Source organism: Balaenoptera ricei, chromosome 1, assembly GCF_028023285.1.
Source record: "Balaenoptera ricei isolate mBalRic1 chromosome 1, mBalRic1.hap2, whole genome shotgun sequence".
NCBI classification, from domain to species: Eukaryota; Metazoa; Chordata; class Mammalia; order Artiodactyla; family Balaenopteridae; genus Balaenoptera; species Balaenoptera ricei.
In genome coordinates, this window is record NC_082639.1 from 80,741,522 (window position 1) to 80,758,144 (window position 16,623).

The 16,623-nt window shown below is 43.1% G+C and overlaps 1 protein-coding gene across 7 annotated transcripts in view; it reads right to left on the bottom strand.

The window, feature by feature from the left end:
• Positions 1–16,623, bottom strand: part of TGFBR3 (transforming growth factor beta receptor 3) — a 200,773-nt gene that overhangs the window by 40,933 nt on the left and 143,217 nt on the right. For all 7 annotated transcript variants that reach the window (XM_059926248.1, XM_059926253.1, XM_059926273.1 and 4 more), the window contains exons 5-7: positions 11,279–11,462; positions 6,698–6,866; positions 4,293–4,440 (exon numbers count right to left, since the gene is read on the bottom strand). In XM_059926248.1, the coding sequence (XP_059782231.1) occupies positions 4,293–4,440; positions 6,698–6,866; positions 11,279–11,462 (501 nt within the window). The remainder of the gene's footprint in view (positions 1–4,292; positions 4,441–6,697; positions 6,867–11,278; positions 11,463–16,623) is intronic.

The window sequence follows — 16,623 nt, forward strand, 5'->3', positions numbered from 1 at the left end:
CACATCACCTTCTGATCCTACAGCAGTGATCTTCTCAGATGGTGAGGGAGCTGAATGCTGCAAGGGCCACCCCAAAGGGAAGTCACCACATTTTCAACAACTGCTCCAACAGGGCTGGAAGGCCCTTCCAGCAAGCAGATAATGCCATCTCATGCCATATAAAAATCACTTTAATTTCCATGCCCAATTATTTTCTTCTGCATACATGCAGCATTTTTCCTAAATTCCCCATTTGTTTCCCATTCTGTTTGCCCTTAACATGACTAAATATTAATCCTTTCCCACTGTAAAACCATAGAAGATTCACAGCCTCTAAGTTCTCTTGGCCTCTCTGGTTGTGAGATATTGGCTGAGGACACACATTTTCAATTCAAAGCTTAAAGGATCTCTCACCCAGTATATTTTTCTACTACCCAAAGTGCTTATCTGAGGAAAAACTGCCGGACTGGCCAGTCACAATGATGCATGCAAAGGGACCAGAGAGAGCTTTAACCAAGTTCTGTAGCCATTTGCAAAAAAAACCCTCAGTTTCACAGGTTTGGATTATTCTATTCTTACTGGGATTCAGAGAAAATTCCTTAGGGAAAGGGAAAGAAGAAACGAAGGGAGAGAGGGAGAGAGGGAGGAAGGAAGGAAAGAAGGAAACTAAAATGAAGTAAAGAAGGATCCAATTTGTTCTTCAAACTTCTTATTCACTGAGTCAATAGCATTTTCTTCAGCACAGCTTCTTCCAGCCTTTCAAGGCAGCCTGTTGTTTTGACTGGCTGGAGTTGCAACATTGGCCTAAACAATACTGCTTGGCCTCATCTGCACTAGTCTTTCATGTTGTTGGACAGCTGAGAAAATACTGTATTTCCAGAATACTATCATCATAACTGCCACCTATCCTTTTTGTAACAATATGGAATGACTTGTTTACACCTTTCCACATTAACTCTAAGTAGCTGTCAGTACAATTCATACTGATTACACCTCGGGACTTACAAGGCTAGAAATCTATCTACGCATTTGTAAAGCAGCAAGGTTTGGGACAATGGCAGGCAAGTTGGTTCCTGGCAATGAGTGAATTCCTCATCCTGTATTTCTGGGAGTCCCCAGGCTTTTCCAAGGCCTCAGTATAGCTACTTCCTATGGGAGTGTTCAAGGAGGTCTCAAATACCACCGCCATTTCCCACTCGTATCTTCACAAAGGACGATGAGCTAAGTAGAGTCTGAGTGGCTTCCCCTCTCTCCCACCACCCAACACACCTGCATCAATACTGCTGATGTCTGGGAGGGGGCATCTGGGGGAAGGGTTAGGCAGAGAGTTGTGCATATTCCCACTGGGATTAAAAAATGTCTTTTCTAAGAATAAACTCACTATTTCCAAACTTGAAGCCCTGAGGCCATATGAAATAGTACAACGGGAAATTTCTAACAAGTTATCTCCATCTACTCTTTAATGTGTTGGAGGTTCTTCCAAAATGTGATTATGCATGGTCCATAAGGGCCCTGAATTAAAAGCCAGAGCTGGGCATGGCGATGTAATGTGGACACTTCTAGTAGTCCCATCTGGCCCCAGCACACAACCCTTTGTGTCTCTTTGGACCATCCTGTCTTTTGGAGGGTGCATTCTACCCAGGTCCCATTCCTGACACACACATACACACACGTGCGCGCCTATGTTTTGTTTTGTTTTGGTTTTTTAATTGGGGTGTAGTTGCTTTACAATGTTGTGTTAGTTTCTGCTGTACAACGAAGTGAATCAGCTACATGTATACATATATCCCCTCCCTCTTGGATCTCCCTCCCACCCCCGCCCCATCCCACCCATCTAGGTCATCACAGAGCACCGAGCTGAGCTCCCTGTGCTGTACAGCAGGTTCCCACTAGCATCTGTTTTACACATGGCAGTGCACATACGTCAATCCCAATCTCCCTATTCACCCCACCCCACCCCCCGCCCGGTGTCCACACGTCCGTTCTCTATGTCTGCGTGCTCTTCTTTAAATTTACCCCATCAAGTTCCATACAATTCTTTTAGTAGTCATTCGTCTTTGTCTTCACTTTGTTAATTGCTCCTACAGACAAACTTTTAAAGAGTTGTTAATAGAAGGAAGATGAACCCCCCTTTTTATGGCAGTCACTGTGCTAAGAGTTTTACATGTGTTATTTAATTCTCCTCCAAAATATAAGGACTAGGCATTACTATTCCTTTCTAGAGAAGGGGAACCTGAGGCTCACAGAAGTTAAGTAGTACATGTAGCTGAGAACTCACCATGTGCAGGCAGGATGCTGAGTGCTTTAGATGAAATACCCAGGACACACTTAACAAATATTTGCTGAATGAATGAATGGACTCTGCTAAACCTCACAAGAACTCTCAAGGTGAGTATTATCATCGTACCCATTTCACAGGAAAGGAAACAGACCCAGAGTTTAATGAGATTGCCCAGTATCAACTTGGAGTAATGGCAGTTGGAAATGGGATTTGAATCCAGCCCTGTCTGGCCCCAAAGCCAGGATTCTTTCCACTCCACCTTTTTATTAGCAGGTAACTTTTCCTCCCAGCACAGTCAGAATTCACATCTGAGATGGGAGTTAAGAAATCACAAAGCATGAAACTGATTGGGAGAATAAAAAAGAACATCATGAAACATTACCTAATTGTTTAGCAATGTTGTCATGCATTGTCCAAAATTGGCCTGGAACAGGAGTACGGCCAAGGAGAGCAATATAAACAGATCTTGCACTGGGATGAGCAATCTCACTTCTAGCCTTTCTGATTCATATGAGAAGTGGGGACGTTCAAAGTGAACTCCAGGACTGCCATGGACCAGGCACACGTACTCAGGGAGAGAAAGAGCCATTGAAGGGTCAGGGCCAAAAGAACATTTACACAAGCACTCCAGCAGGGAATTAAAATGTACCGTATGTTTTTGCCTTTCAAAGCATGATTCCCTTTCCTGTTTTTGTTATTCTGAAATTAAAAACATTTGGTTGGTGTGCCAGGCAGCAAAGGCTGCAGACACTCCTGGTCACCAACACCCCTCATGCCATGCCAGGGAAGGCAATCAAAACAGCTCTGACTTCAGAAAATCACTGCTGGGCTTTGTGCTCAATACCAAATTAATGTATCACCATTACACATGATGGCTCATTGGGATCCTCTCAAAGTTAAAAAAAAAAAAAAAAAAAAAAAAACCCACAGGAACCAGAAATGATTACTTTAAAATTATGATGTGTGTGCTCATGGCTTTGCCTGCTGCCCCTGGCAAATGCTTGTACATGACGCTGCCCAGGGGACCGTTGGCTCTGTCACTGCATTATCACACGGAAGGTGCCATGAATGAATAATACTAACGCCAAAGGCATCCCTCTCCCAAAATAGTGAAAACGTAAAACCCACTCCAGTTGATTCAATGCAGGTACTGAAAGAGGAATTGGCCACGGTTTTTATAAAAGACAATGCACAAAAATTTGAGCTCACAAAAGAGATGCTAAAGAGGTAATTATCTTCTTAAAAATGAGGAGGGGCAATTCTTCTTTAACTTTCAATATAATTTGCTCCAATATTCTGTCAAATAGTTATCTCCCTAAATACTTGAAAAAGATTTATTTTACCAAATTTCAACATCCATCTTTTCAGGAAACTAGCTACTGTTTGCCTGTCATGCCACCCAGCTAAACTTCTTAAGTATATTTTCTTCATGAAATATAATGCTTAGGGAACAGGCTGGGGGATCCTTTTCCAGCATCATCTCACTAACCTCTCCATGGTTATAATTCTTTTATCAGTGTTTTACCCTTAGAAGCAAGCAAAAAGACATGCCAATACCAAGTATTTATCTCAAAAAGAAAAATGGGCTGGAGCCAGCTGATTTCCCACACCTTCCTTAAATATCCAACCCCAAAGTGAGAGGTGATATTTAGGACCATGACACTGAGGCCCCTACAGGGCTCTCAGCCATGAAAGGCTTGTGTTCATTATTTTATACTTACTAAGTCTGGAAAGCACACTAATACGTTTCAGGAATTTCACAAATGAGGCAAGTGGGGTCCAGAGAGGGTAAGGGACTTGCCCAAGGTCACAGTTTGTAAATGGCAGAGTCTGAACTTAAATCTGGGTCTGTACTGACCTCAAAGCCCATGTTTTTAACTACCACCCCGCCCGCCCTTGTCAGGAGAAGCCAAGGAGCAGCCTATTTTATAAAGTGAAAAATAACAGAGAGAAACTTCACAAAAATAACACATACAAACACAGCTTAAATTATCACCATTCATCAAAACAAAGAAACGCTTAACTAACTTACGATAACTTTCAGGTTTCCCTTAATATCAAAAGATTTGATCACCCAGTTGACAGACTTTTTGCACTTCAAGATCAGGATGAGATCTTTGACCACCTCAGGATCCTTTCGAGAAGGTCTTATGTCAATTATGATATCCACCTGGAAAGCACTGTGAATGGAAAACAAAGGCAGAGTTAGGACCCAAATGCCAGAAAGTTGCAACTATCTTCCCCTCTTCCAAGTCTTCATGTTTCCAGTGTCTGGCCAGTTGATTAAAAAGCTGGAGTCGATCCCAGGCAAATGACATGTGCAAAACAGATTGTTAGTGCACACATAACAAAATGGTTTTACATAACAATAGAAAAATATGCCTGTGGATAATTAGCCACTAAACTTTTTCTCTTTGTTGAAAAAAAAAAAAAGGTGGTTACTTAATGCAGCCACTTTTTTTGTTTGTTTTTAACATCTTCATTGGAGTATAATTGCTTTACAGTGGTGTGTTAGTTTCTGCTGTATAACAAAGTGAATCAGCTATATGTATACATAGATCCCCATATACCTTCCCTCTTGCGTCTCCCTCCCACCCTCCCTATCCCACCCCTCTAGGTGGACACAAAGCACGGAGCTCATCTCCCTGTGATCTCCCTGTGTGATGGGGCAGCCACTGTCTGAAATGGACGTGAACAAACCCGGAGAGTTTACTTTTGAAGCACAACTGTTGCTTTTTCAGCCTCCAGCACCTTTGATGTGTAACAGTCTAATCTGCTATGTGCTCAAAATCCTTCAGAGCAGTAGTGGGCGGCAGTTTGGTGAGTGGGATGACAGGGTGGATGGAAGAGGGAGGCAGTAAAGCAGTGAGGAAGGTTCAGAATAAAATAAGAGGCAAAAGGCTAGAGAATTTCTTGACTTATATAAGGTGTGCTTATGCCATTAACATTTGTCACAAAATCATATCTACATTTACTTTCCCAAACTTCTGGATATACAGTTATTAAAATAAAAAAACAGATGGTCAACCAAGTGATTACTGGAAAATTAATGAACACAATCCAAACTTCTAAGAATCCAGTATAAAAGAGAATTTTTACCAAACAATAACATCTCTGTCATTCTGGATTTAGGAGAAAGTCTTTATTTCCATCTTGGTTTTACACACTTGTAAACCGTAAAATGAATGATATACAGTACTCAAATGAAGCCTTAGGCTTAATATCTAAGCACATTTGCCAGATTGCTTCTATTCCCATTCCCTTTTAATTTTCCACAAATTCTTCACATGGAACAGAATTCCATTTCCAATCCTACCAAAACTGATTGGTAGTTTATTCACTTTTGAAATCAAAGTTTCATTAGAATTTTAACTGTGAAATCCTTCTATAATATAAATTTACATTTTAACTCACTAGTCCCCATGAAATGCAGGTGAAAGTGGGAGAAAGGCCTACTTTCTCCCTTTTCTTTCTTTCTTAAATTCCATAATCATTCTTGATAGAGTTAAATTTCCAGTCCTGGGGCAGGACGCTGGGGGTGAGAGAGAGAGAGGTAAGTGGTATCTAACGGCTCTTTGGTGTGTCACCATGAAGGGCCACTCCTCTGACACACACACACACATTCACACACAGCTTTAAACAGTTATGAGTGCAAAAGTGCTCTGAGGACACTATAAACAGAAATCTGTTAAAAAACATAGTATTAAAAAAACCCACATAATATTGTTAAAATAATAATTATGTTAACAAGGTACATTTTGTAATTTTCTTAACAGGGATAACCTCAGTCAAAGGAGATAATAATGGAGTAAGAGTGACTGTTCTATAACTAGTACAGTCCACCCTCTGTATCTGCAGGTTCCACATCTGAAGATTCAACCAACCACGGATGGCAAATATTGGGAAAAAAAAAATTCCAGGAAGTTCCAGAAAGTAAAACTTGAATTTGCCACGTGCAGGCAACTATTTACATTGTATTTACAACTATTTACATATTGTATTAGGTATGATAAGTAGTCTAGAGATGATTTAAAGTATACAGGAGAATGTGCGTAGGTTATATGCAAATACTACGCCATTTTATATAAAGGACTTGAGCATCTATGGATTTTGGTATCTGAGGGAGATCTGAAACCAACCTCCCATAGACACCAATGGACGACTATACCAAGAAGTTCAAATCAGGCTTCAGAACTCATCTGGGCTATATGGGATCTAGAGACAGATGCAGAAAATAAAATATGACACTGGTACCTTTACTCCCTTCTTCAAAGCTTCTGTGAATCTCACCCAAAGCATCAGTGGCTTCTTCCCCCTCACACGAGGGAGGGCTAAGCCTCTCCCTGTCTCAAGTCAGAATCATATCAAGTCATATCAGATCTTTGTTTTTCATCTCTTAGTTCAGAAAACACACACAACACACTCACACTCACTCACCTGTAAGGGTTAGAGTTGGGGGTGATTAACTCAATGATGTGTACTTCCTTATCTCGGGGCTGGCTGGATATCACACACCCTTCTGCAGCTTTGGGCTGAAGGTACTCGGCAAGGTAATTGAGGGAGAGAAAATTCTTCCCTATGTTGCACGTGGGAGGGAACACTTGATCTGAAAGTAAAAAAACACATTGAACTACCTGGTAACCAGACTCAAAGGAGAGAAGATAACAGTGACACTGGGCAAGTGCAGGACACAGGAAATCACAAGCTTGTGTCCTGAAATGCTTCCTCTATGGTCACCAGTGGCCTCCTACTGACCAACTTCAGTGGCCTCTTTTGGTCTAAATTCTCTCCTTTCCTGTTCTCTTTGATTCTGCTTTGTCCTCACCCATTTCCTCTGACCTATCTTTCAGCCTCTCACTAGTTCCTCGTCTGCCTATACTTTAAACACCAGTGGTCCTCAATCTTTGGTGCATATCGGAATCCACCTGTTTGGACCCCACCCCAGACAGTCTGATTCAGAAGATCTAGGTGGGACCTAGGAAGCTTTCTTTTTGAAAAGCTCCATAGTTAATCCTGATATAAACCAAGACTAAGAATCTCAGTTCCTTCCTCAACTCTCTTTTTATTTCGTTTTCTTCCTAGATGATCTCAATCACTCCCACGGCTTCAACTTATACCTAGATCATGACTCCTGAGCTGCAGACGTGCATTGTCATCTGCCTACCAAGCACCTCCCACCGAAAAATCCAATAGATATTTTAGTCAGCATACTCAGCACTGAATCCAATGACCTATCCTATCCCCAAATATGCTCCTCTTTGGATATTTGCTATTTCAATTAATAGAAGAACCAGCAACCTAACTAATTCTCTGGCGCACGGTGTAGAATTAGTCATTCCTTCATATTTATCCCTCAAAGCAATTTATACTCTAAAAGCTGAAGGTAACGGTTTGAGGGAAACAGTGAGGGCAGACCTCTACTCTTTCCCATAATCTTGACACAGACAGCGAATGTTTATATGGCACTTTACAGTTTATAAGGTGCTTTCATAAACATTATCTCATTGTGCTGAGGGCTGTTCATCACCTCCACCAGGGAAAGTGATGCAATTACTAACAGTCTGAAGATACTCCCCCAACGGCACATGCTGCTTACACAGCACCATGGCTGATGGGATTTCCATTTAGTGGTTTAAATGTTTAAACAGAACTTGAAACTGCTGGCAGTGTGACAGCTGGGACCAATGTCAAGGAAGTTCTAGGTGTAGCAAGCTTTTTTCAGAAGGGGTAATTAATCAGAGCCCTGGCACTTTAATGAAACAGACTTCTGCCTTTTTCATTTAATGGACAGCACGCCAGGGTTCAGATTCATATGCAAGTCTCACTTAGGAGTGAGGAATCAGCCCAGGAGTTCCCAAGATTGGGTTGATAGTGCCCTCCCCTGCCTGCCCAACTGTGCAACCTCCCCTGTACTGAAGCTCACAACATACATTGTGGCATCCTGGCTCCGTGCACCATGGCACCCCCAGTGCCACCCCTAGAACAGAGGGGACCAGAGGAGTTCATGAGGCCCCTGCTTGGAGGCTCGCTTCAAGAAAGTGTTGGCTCTGCATTCTGTATTCTTCCCTAAAGACCCCCTCAGAGAGAAGAGGCCAGGGCTCTGCAGACTCAGGCCGCTGGAACAGCCTCCCCTCCACATCTGCTGAGGGTTCTGCCAGACGAGCAGATGAGGGGCGCACACCCTGCGGCTGCAGCCCTGCGGATGCCTCCCCCAGGTCACAGGACAGAAGACGAAATTGGGGTGGCAAGGCTGAAACTTAATCAAGAATCAGAGGGTGGATGTATGGGCCAGGGACAGGTCAGTCTGGAACTCAAGAGACTAGGACCCTCCTGGGACTCTGGCCCATATACCCAGTTCATAGGTGTGCCTGGGGTGCATCTGGCACATATAGAGTAGGCACATGGCATACGTTTCCTGAATTAACAATGGTGTGAGATTTGAGACAAATAACAAAAAACTCACCCACATTGTGACCCTCCAAAGCCACCGGGAAAGGTTTAATTGTTTAAAAGTTGATGTAGTTAAGGGCTTAAGTCCCAGCTGCCATTGTCACTAAGCTGAATAAGCTGATCACTTTTTGTTGTGCGTGCATGCATGTGTGTGGGGTTTTTTTCCCCCCCAAATGACCTTCCGCATGCCTGGCATCAAAACTTACACCAACTGCCAAGCAGAAAGGAAACCACAAAGGGGAATCCCCGGGTAGAAACCTGGCAAGTTTGGGGGAGGGGGGAAGTCACATGCTTATTTGTATTTTAGGAAAGGATTGACAAACCACTTTGAGAGCTAGAATAATATACTCTAAGAACCTGGGAGGTAATGTAAACACCTCATGCTGCCGCTATGGAAACTGAGGCTCCGGTGGTAGGTAAATCAGAGTGTTGCTTGAAGCCTCACAGGTAATGAGACCAGCTAGGATAAGAACCGAAAGCCCTCAGTTCTTCCACTCTAAGCATATAGGTTAGAGCAGTAGTTCTCAAACGTTAGCAAGCAACAGAATCACCAAGAGTGCTTGCTAAAACACAGATGGCTGGACCCCAGGGTTTTCAATTCAGTTGGTCTGGGGTGGGCCCAAGAACCAGCATTTCTATAAGTTCCCAGGTGATAAGGATGCTGCTGGGGTGGGGACCACACTTTGAGAACCACTGGGGAAAGAACAAGAGGAGGCTCATGGCCTAGGATTCCTGACTCAGTTGGGTAGAGACAGGTCAGGTTCTGGGAAACCAGTGGATGAGGTTTGTTCAGCGGAGTCCAATCCATGGTGATAGACAACATCGCCTTGTGGTCCACCAGCCTAACCAAGGACCCTCACTCTCCCAGCTGCTCCTCTCCATGGTATGGGCCAGTGACTTATACCCAACTGGTGGCTGGAGTCAAGTTTCAGGGGCTCCAAAGGTGTTGCCAAGGAGTTAAACAGTTTTTACTGGGTGGGACACCAGGTCCTTAAAGTTCTTCCCTGATCCAGTGTGCAGCCTTGGGGAAGTCATGGAACCCCTCACTCCTGTACACAGAAGCTCATGCACCGTCAAGAGAAAGGAGCCCAACATTCTACATGTTACCATAACACATATTCTTATTCTAACAAATTCCAGGGAGGTAATCAATATTCAATCAATATGCACCAGAATTCTGCTTCAGAAATAGAGACTATTGGTCAGGGCTTAGAACCTTTATTAAAAGAGACTTTTTGTTTTGTCCCAATGGGACTTGACCTCTATGCTTAGCTGCCTGAATACCATGAGAGTTTAGTAACAAACTTCAACTTTTTGAATCCAGTTCTCATCTAAAACTCTTCCTCCCTCTACTCAACTAAACAAGTCTTCCCATCCAGGTAGCCTACTTTCACGTTTAGGTTATGCTCATTTGGCTAAGACTTAAAATGCAGCATCAGGAAATAAGCATTAGACTCAAAGGTCAGGAAACCTGAGTTTGAGTTCTAGTTTTGTCACTTGCTAGTAATGTGGATATGAGCAAGTTAGGTTAACCCTCCACCAATCCCTCTGCAAAATGGTGGAAATAACGGTTTTCTCCTAGGATTACTGGCAGGGTTAAGTGGGGTGCATGTGAAGGCACCTGATATGGCCTCTGCGCAGAGCACACACTCAACTTCAGGGTCCACCTCTTCCTGCATCTACATCAAACATCCCAGATCCAAAAAAGGGCCAGGAACTAGCATTCAATAATTCATTTGTGCTGCCACGCTGCCTGTGGAAGAGGTGACAATTGCTGTGGGTTTCAAAAGAAAGCAGATGGACCCTGAGGACCTGAAATGCCATTTTCACATAATCACCTGACTGTAACAAGGACCCATTCACAAGAGTTGTTATTTCCAGTAACTTATTCGGGAGCTCCAAATATACTCAACTAAAAATAACGATTAAAAAGTTATTTAAGAAATAATATGCTTTCAAAGTTGAGTCACCAGATATTTATATCCCTCTGCAAGGCAAGGAAATTAAAATGGGCAATTTCTTATCAAGGCTAAACAGTTCCTTTCTCCAATAATTTGTCCTTGTAACAGGCATTAGTATTAAAAATATTTTCAAACACTTTTCCTCTGCTATTGTCCAAAACATAACTGATGTCTCGAGGCCATAACGCTGACATTGGCTTCAAATGTCTACAGAATTATAGGTGGGACGAAGCTCTAACTGTTGACCCATCCTGCTAACTCTGCCTGCATTCCATCAGGTATCCCCTCCTTTCCCACACCTCAGCTTCTCGGCCCGCACTCACTTCTTCTGACTTCTGTGCATGCGTGTCTTCTAAATTCTACACAACAACCTTCTCCTCTCTCAACCAGGCTACTCCCCACTTCTCCCCATTACCAGGTCTGTTTCCTCAGAAGGAAAAAGGGAAGGAGGGCATGTGGTGGGGAGCAGGCCCCCGTGATCCCTCAGGTCCCCGCCAGCTCCAACAATCTGTAATTCTATAATTCCCTGCCCTAACCACCTGGTCTCAGAAAAGAAAAAAACTGACTGTCATAAATCAGTCAGTAATTGAAGCCACATAAAATCTACCTTCCCCCACTTTAATATAAATGTTTCTTGCTATCTTGAGTTCAGTGAATGAAGTAACTGCTCCGTATTCCTTTCGGGCCCAATTTAACAGATGCTCATTTCCATGCGGGAAGCTCCTTTCCTCTGTTTCTGCTGACAAGGAGAAGTTTCCTGATGAAAAATGGACCACAGAACCCTCAGACACCTAGAAGAAACAGAATTGCATATTTAATGTGGTGCAGTCACCCAGAGCTGAATCATAATTAGAGAAAGAACTAATCAGACAATTAATGGATATTTGTCAATCCAACCTCTTCCCTTTGTTACATAGGCACATCATCTTTTTTCAGCAGCTGATTCAAGAAATAATCACAAGCCTACCTTCTTCCAGGTAAAGACAAAACTACAAACAATGCAGGATGTCCTTTTGAATTTTTAAAGAACTTTGTGATGAGAGAGTGCATTGTGAGGAATCATGAGACTTATCATCACTATTTTCCAGATACCTAAATTGAAGGCCAACCTTTCAAGTAATGAGTTTCAAGTTAAATAGGAAGGCTTGGTGAGTGTTTTCATGGGCTTGTAATGGGCTTCTGGATCAGTGCAAGTGATCCCAAAGGCCTGCTAGCACCTGAACTTGACGTCCGAGTCTTCCACGGTTGCAGTCTCTGCCATCAGAGTCACCACCACAGGAACACAGCAAGAGTCCCTTTGGTTTAATGTCTCCTGAGCACTGAGATTAAAAAATGGCCAGAGCTGGCCAGTCTTCTACCACTTGATACTACTTCCTCGCAGTGAGATGAATGTGTATTACAGTTTATTTTGTAAGACCCCCAAATTCCCATAGATAATGAAGTCAAGAGGCTGTTAGACTGATCCTCATAAAACTTTTGGGATGATTTATGCAAGTCCCACATTTTTGCTGGATGTATTTAGACCATTGCTGACCTAGCATATCATGGTATATATAATTAACCCAAACAAAGGGGGAAAATTATCATCTTGTTGCTGTACTATAATTAAATTTAGCTGCTGGTGAAAATATGCATGTCATCTTTATTGGCTAGCATTTATAACTGATTTTATCAGTGTCAGGGTGGAACCTCAAAATGTGAGCAAAAAGGCTCAAAAATTCCCAAGCCACGGAACTCTCAATGTTTTGTATTAAATTTCACATTAACAACAGAACTACCATACGATCCAGCAATTCCACTTCTGAGTATTTATCCGAAGAAAATGAAAACACTAACTTGAAAAGATATACGCACCCTGCAGCATTATTTACAACAGCCAAGATATGGAAACAACCTCAGTGCCCATGGATGAATGAATAAAGATGTGGTATATATACACAATGGAATATTTTCAGCCATAAAAAAGAATAAAATCTTGCCATTTGCAACAACATGGATGGACCTCAAGGGCATTATGCTAAGTGAAGTAAGTCAGACAAAGCCAAATGCCATATGATCTCATTTATATGTGGAATCTAAAAACAAAACGAAAAACCAAATTCACAGATACTGCGAACAGACTGGTGGTTGCCAGAGGTGGGAGGTAGGGGGTGAGTGAAATGGGTGAAGGGGTCAAAAGGTACAAACTTCAACTTATAAACTAAATAAGTCATGGGGATGTAATGTACAGCTTAGTGACTATAGTTAGTAACATTGTATCGCATGTTTGAAAGTTGCTAAAGACAACAGATCTTAAAAGTTCTCACCACAAGAAAAAAAATTCTGTACGTATGGTGACAGATGTTAACTAGACTTATTGTGGTGATCATTTTACAATATATACAAATATTGAAGACTATGTTGAACACCTGAAACTAATATAATGCTATATGTCAATTATACCTCAATAAAAAATGTTTTCACATTAACTATCATTAACAAAAAGCAAGCAGTTTCTGAAGTGGTTATAGCCAGACTCACAGCAGGTTGAGGGCAGGGATTTTGCTTAGGGTTCTACCCTTGCCAGCAGTGTTTCCAGCCTCCACACACATACAAAATAGTACTTACCCTAACTATTATGCTAGGCATTAATATTTTCTCTTCAACTATATGTACATATACTTTTTAAATGCTAGCAAAGAAGCACTTCACCGAATTGATTCCATCACCTACTCATGCTGCAGTCACCCTCTTGGCTGAAAACTAGAAGCATCTGAAGAGTTTCTAAATATCCTGAGGCCCAGGCCATATCCCGGATTAGAACTTGGGGATGGGAGCCAGGCATCAGGATTTTTTAAAGCTCCCTGGGTGATTCCAATGTTCAGCCACAGTTGAGAAGCCTAGCCTTAACGGGTACTGCGTGATCCACAGTTTGAAAAGCCCGACGTGCATCTCACAGTTTCCTCTACACCAGTGGTACTTAACCAGGGGTGATTCTGCCCCCCAGGGAACATTTGGCAATGCCTGGAAACATTTTTGATCATCACAACTGGGAAGGAGGAGCTACTGGCATCTGGTGAATAGAGGCCAGAGACGCTGCTAAACATCCTACAGCGCACAGGACAGCCCCCATAACAAATAATTATCTTAAATGTCGGTAGCGCCATGACTGAGAAATCCTGGTTTAAGCTTTGGACTGACCGAACGTTAACTGCCACTCGAACATCTACTGGACCCCCAAATTGGATCCCCAAATTGACAGCTCCTTCTATCCTAGAAATTGGGCCGTTTAGTACTTAATAAAGAATAATAGAACCTTTCTGGTTTGTATTGGTTTGGGAAATCCGGAACTAATCATTAATAAGCTGAGCGTAAACTCTGACCACTGACAACAGTCACCATTTACTGTACACTTACTATGTATCAGGCACCATGAAGTGCTACCAAGGGTAGTAATGACACTTGCTGCATGTCCCAATGCCAGTTATAAGCAAAACCAGTGGGGACCATTTAGCTTTGACCTTGTTTTGACATCACCTGCATAAGAAAAAGCTCCTGAACCAACTACCTGCCAACAAGAACCATGCCAACCCTATGCATAAATCCTCTGAAGCTTAGCTCCTCATCAACACTGAACTTCAAACAATGTTTATCTGATTTTCTGACTTAAGCACTGTAGTAAAATTTTCTTTTCACTGAAAAGCACTTGTGCTAAAAAGTCGTTTTTATTAAGCCTGTCACCGAAAAAACCCACAACAGCCCAAAGGCCTTTGTCCCACTGCCAGCACAGTTCTGAATGCTTAGGCAAGCATCCCTGGATGTTCTGCTCTTTTTTTCTCATTCATGTTACAGCCATAAAATAAAACACTTGGGCTTTAAATACGTTATGCAGAGAGTACATTTCTTCAGAGTGGAAGGTGGGATAGATCACCCTGGTGCATTCCAGAGGCAAGAATATGAATAGTGTAAATAAGAGTAGAAATGGGGAGCAACTCGGGAACGTATCTTGAAGTAATTAAAAGCGACGCCACCGTGTAGCTGACTCCTCGAAAGGTGCAGCTCCCTCCGTGCGCCGTGCACTTCGCGCGTCCGTCTCCCCCAGGGCCAGCAGCAGCACAGATCATACACTCAGGGCTGAGGAATTTGGAAAAGGAGTCAACTGCCACTCCTCAGGCGCATTCCAGTGAGAAGAAAGCAAAGCTGCCAGGGGCAGAGAAGCGTCCCTGACTGTGGGTCGGTGGAAATTTTCTGCCGCGGCAAGGGGTTAGTCGGCGCTCCTTCTGACCACCAGTTCTCTCACTCTGACCCCAACCCCCAAAGAGTTTTACAAGGTGGTGTTATTTCCACCTGATCCTCAGGATGACCTGTGAGGTAGGCTAGTCTGATTTCCACGGTAGAGAGGAGGAAACCTCCGAGAGGAGGAAACCTCTTGGGTAGGCTAAAGGCCTACCCAAGGTCAGAGAAGCAGCACTCCTTCCCTTACATCTTCCCTTACAATCTTCCCTTACACCAGCACTTCTGTAATATAAATCAAACCAGAACAGGACCAGAACAGGACACTTCGGACTCCTGCTTACAGCTGGCCGCCGCCTGAACCCTTCCAGAAAGAAGACCTGGGTAGCTCCCAAGGCAGAAGAGTTCTCTTCCTACATTCTACCTGTAAGATTTGCCCTCCGTCCACTTGTCTGAGGTGGGCCTTCCAGACCAAAGAATTCCTTCCTCTTTCTTGCATGAGATAAGCCTTCAAATGTTTGAAGACATCACTCAACCCCAGTCACGACTTCACTTTTTCAGGCCAACAGTCCCAACTCCCCCCAACTCCTCCCCAGACACCAAGGTTGTCAGAGTTTCATCAGCATAGTCTCTGGCATGTGGTGCCTAGAACAAGACCTAGGGTTTTGGGTGTGGTCTGATGAGAGTACTGTGAAGGTTAGTTTTAGGTGTCAAGGTGACCGGGCTACAGGGTACCAGATACTGGGTCAAACATTATTGTGAGCATTTCTGTGACGGTGTTTTTGGATGAGATTAACATTTAGATCAGTAGACTAACTAAAACAGATTGCCCTTCCTAATGGGTGTGGGCCTCACCCAATCAGTCGAAGGCCTAAATAGAACAAAAGGCTGACCCTTCGGCTGAGTAAGAGAGGATTCTCCTGCTGACGGCTTTTGAACTGGGCATCAGCTCTTCCTGGTTCTACAGCAGCCTGCTGCCCTTCGGACTCAAACTGGGACATTGGCTCTGCAGAATTTGAACTTGCTAGCCTCCATAATCACGTGAGCCAATTCTTTATGATAAATATCTTTCTATATCTATGTGAACACTGCATGAGGCCCAAGATCACATCAGCTTTTATATCAGCTGAACCCTACTATTATCTCATAACCATTAATTTATGCTTTAAACATACATCCAACAAATATTTATTGAGTGCCAGGCACCTTTCTAGGTGCTGGGGATATACTAGAGAGGGCAACAGACAAAATTTCCTGTTTTGTGAAGCTTACAGTCTAGTAAGGAAGTCAGAGGAACAAAATATAAACAATTAAAATATATGTTAATAAGTGTGAAGGAATGATATAAATTGAGAGAAGAGGAGGGGGCACTATAAAGTGTTGTGATGGGACAAGTCTAACTGAGAAAGTCACTGAGCAGGTGAAAAGCTGAAGGAGATGAAAGAGCCGGGCACGTGGATGTCAGGGGAAGAGTTCTCGGGTGGAGGCAGCGGCGAGGGTACAGGTCTCGCATGCGGAAGGGACAGCAAGGAGGCCAGTGTGGCTGGAGCACAGAGGTGAGGGGCAGATGAGTAGGAGGAGAGGTCAGAGATCACAGAGGAGACCAGTAGGTCCAACAGAACCTTACAGACTGTTGCTAAGGACTGTGGTGTTTAGTCTGGGTGAGATGGGCCACCATTGAGAGTTCATGAAAACATCTAACAGATGTTTTAACAGGATCACTCTGGCTAATAGGGCCAG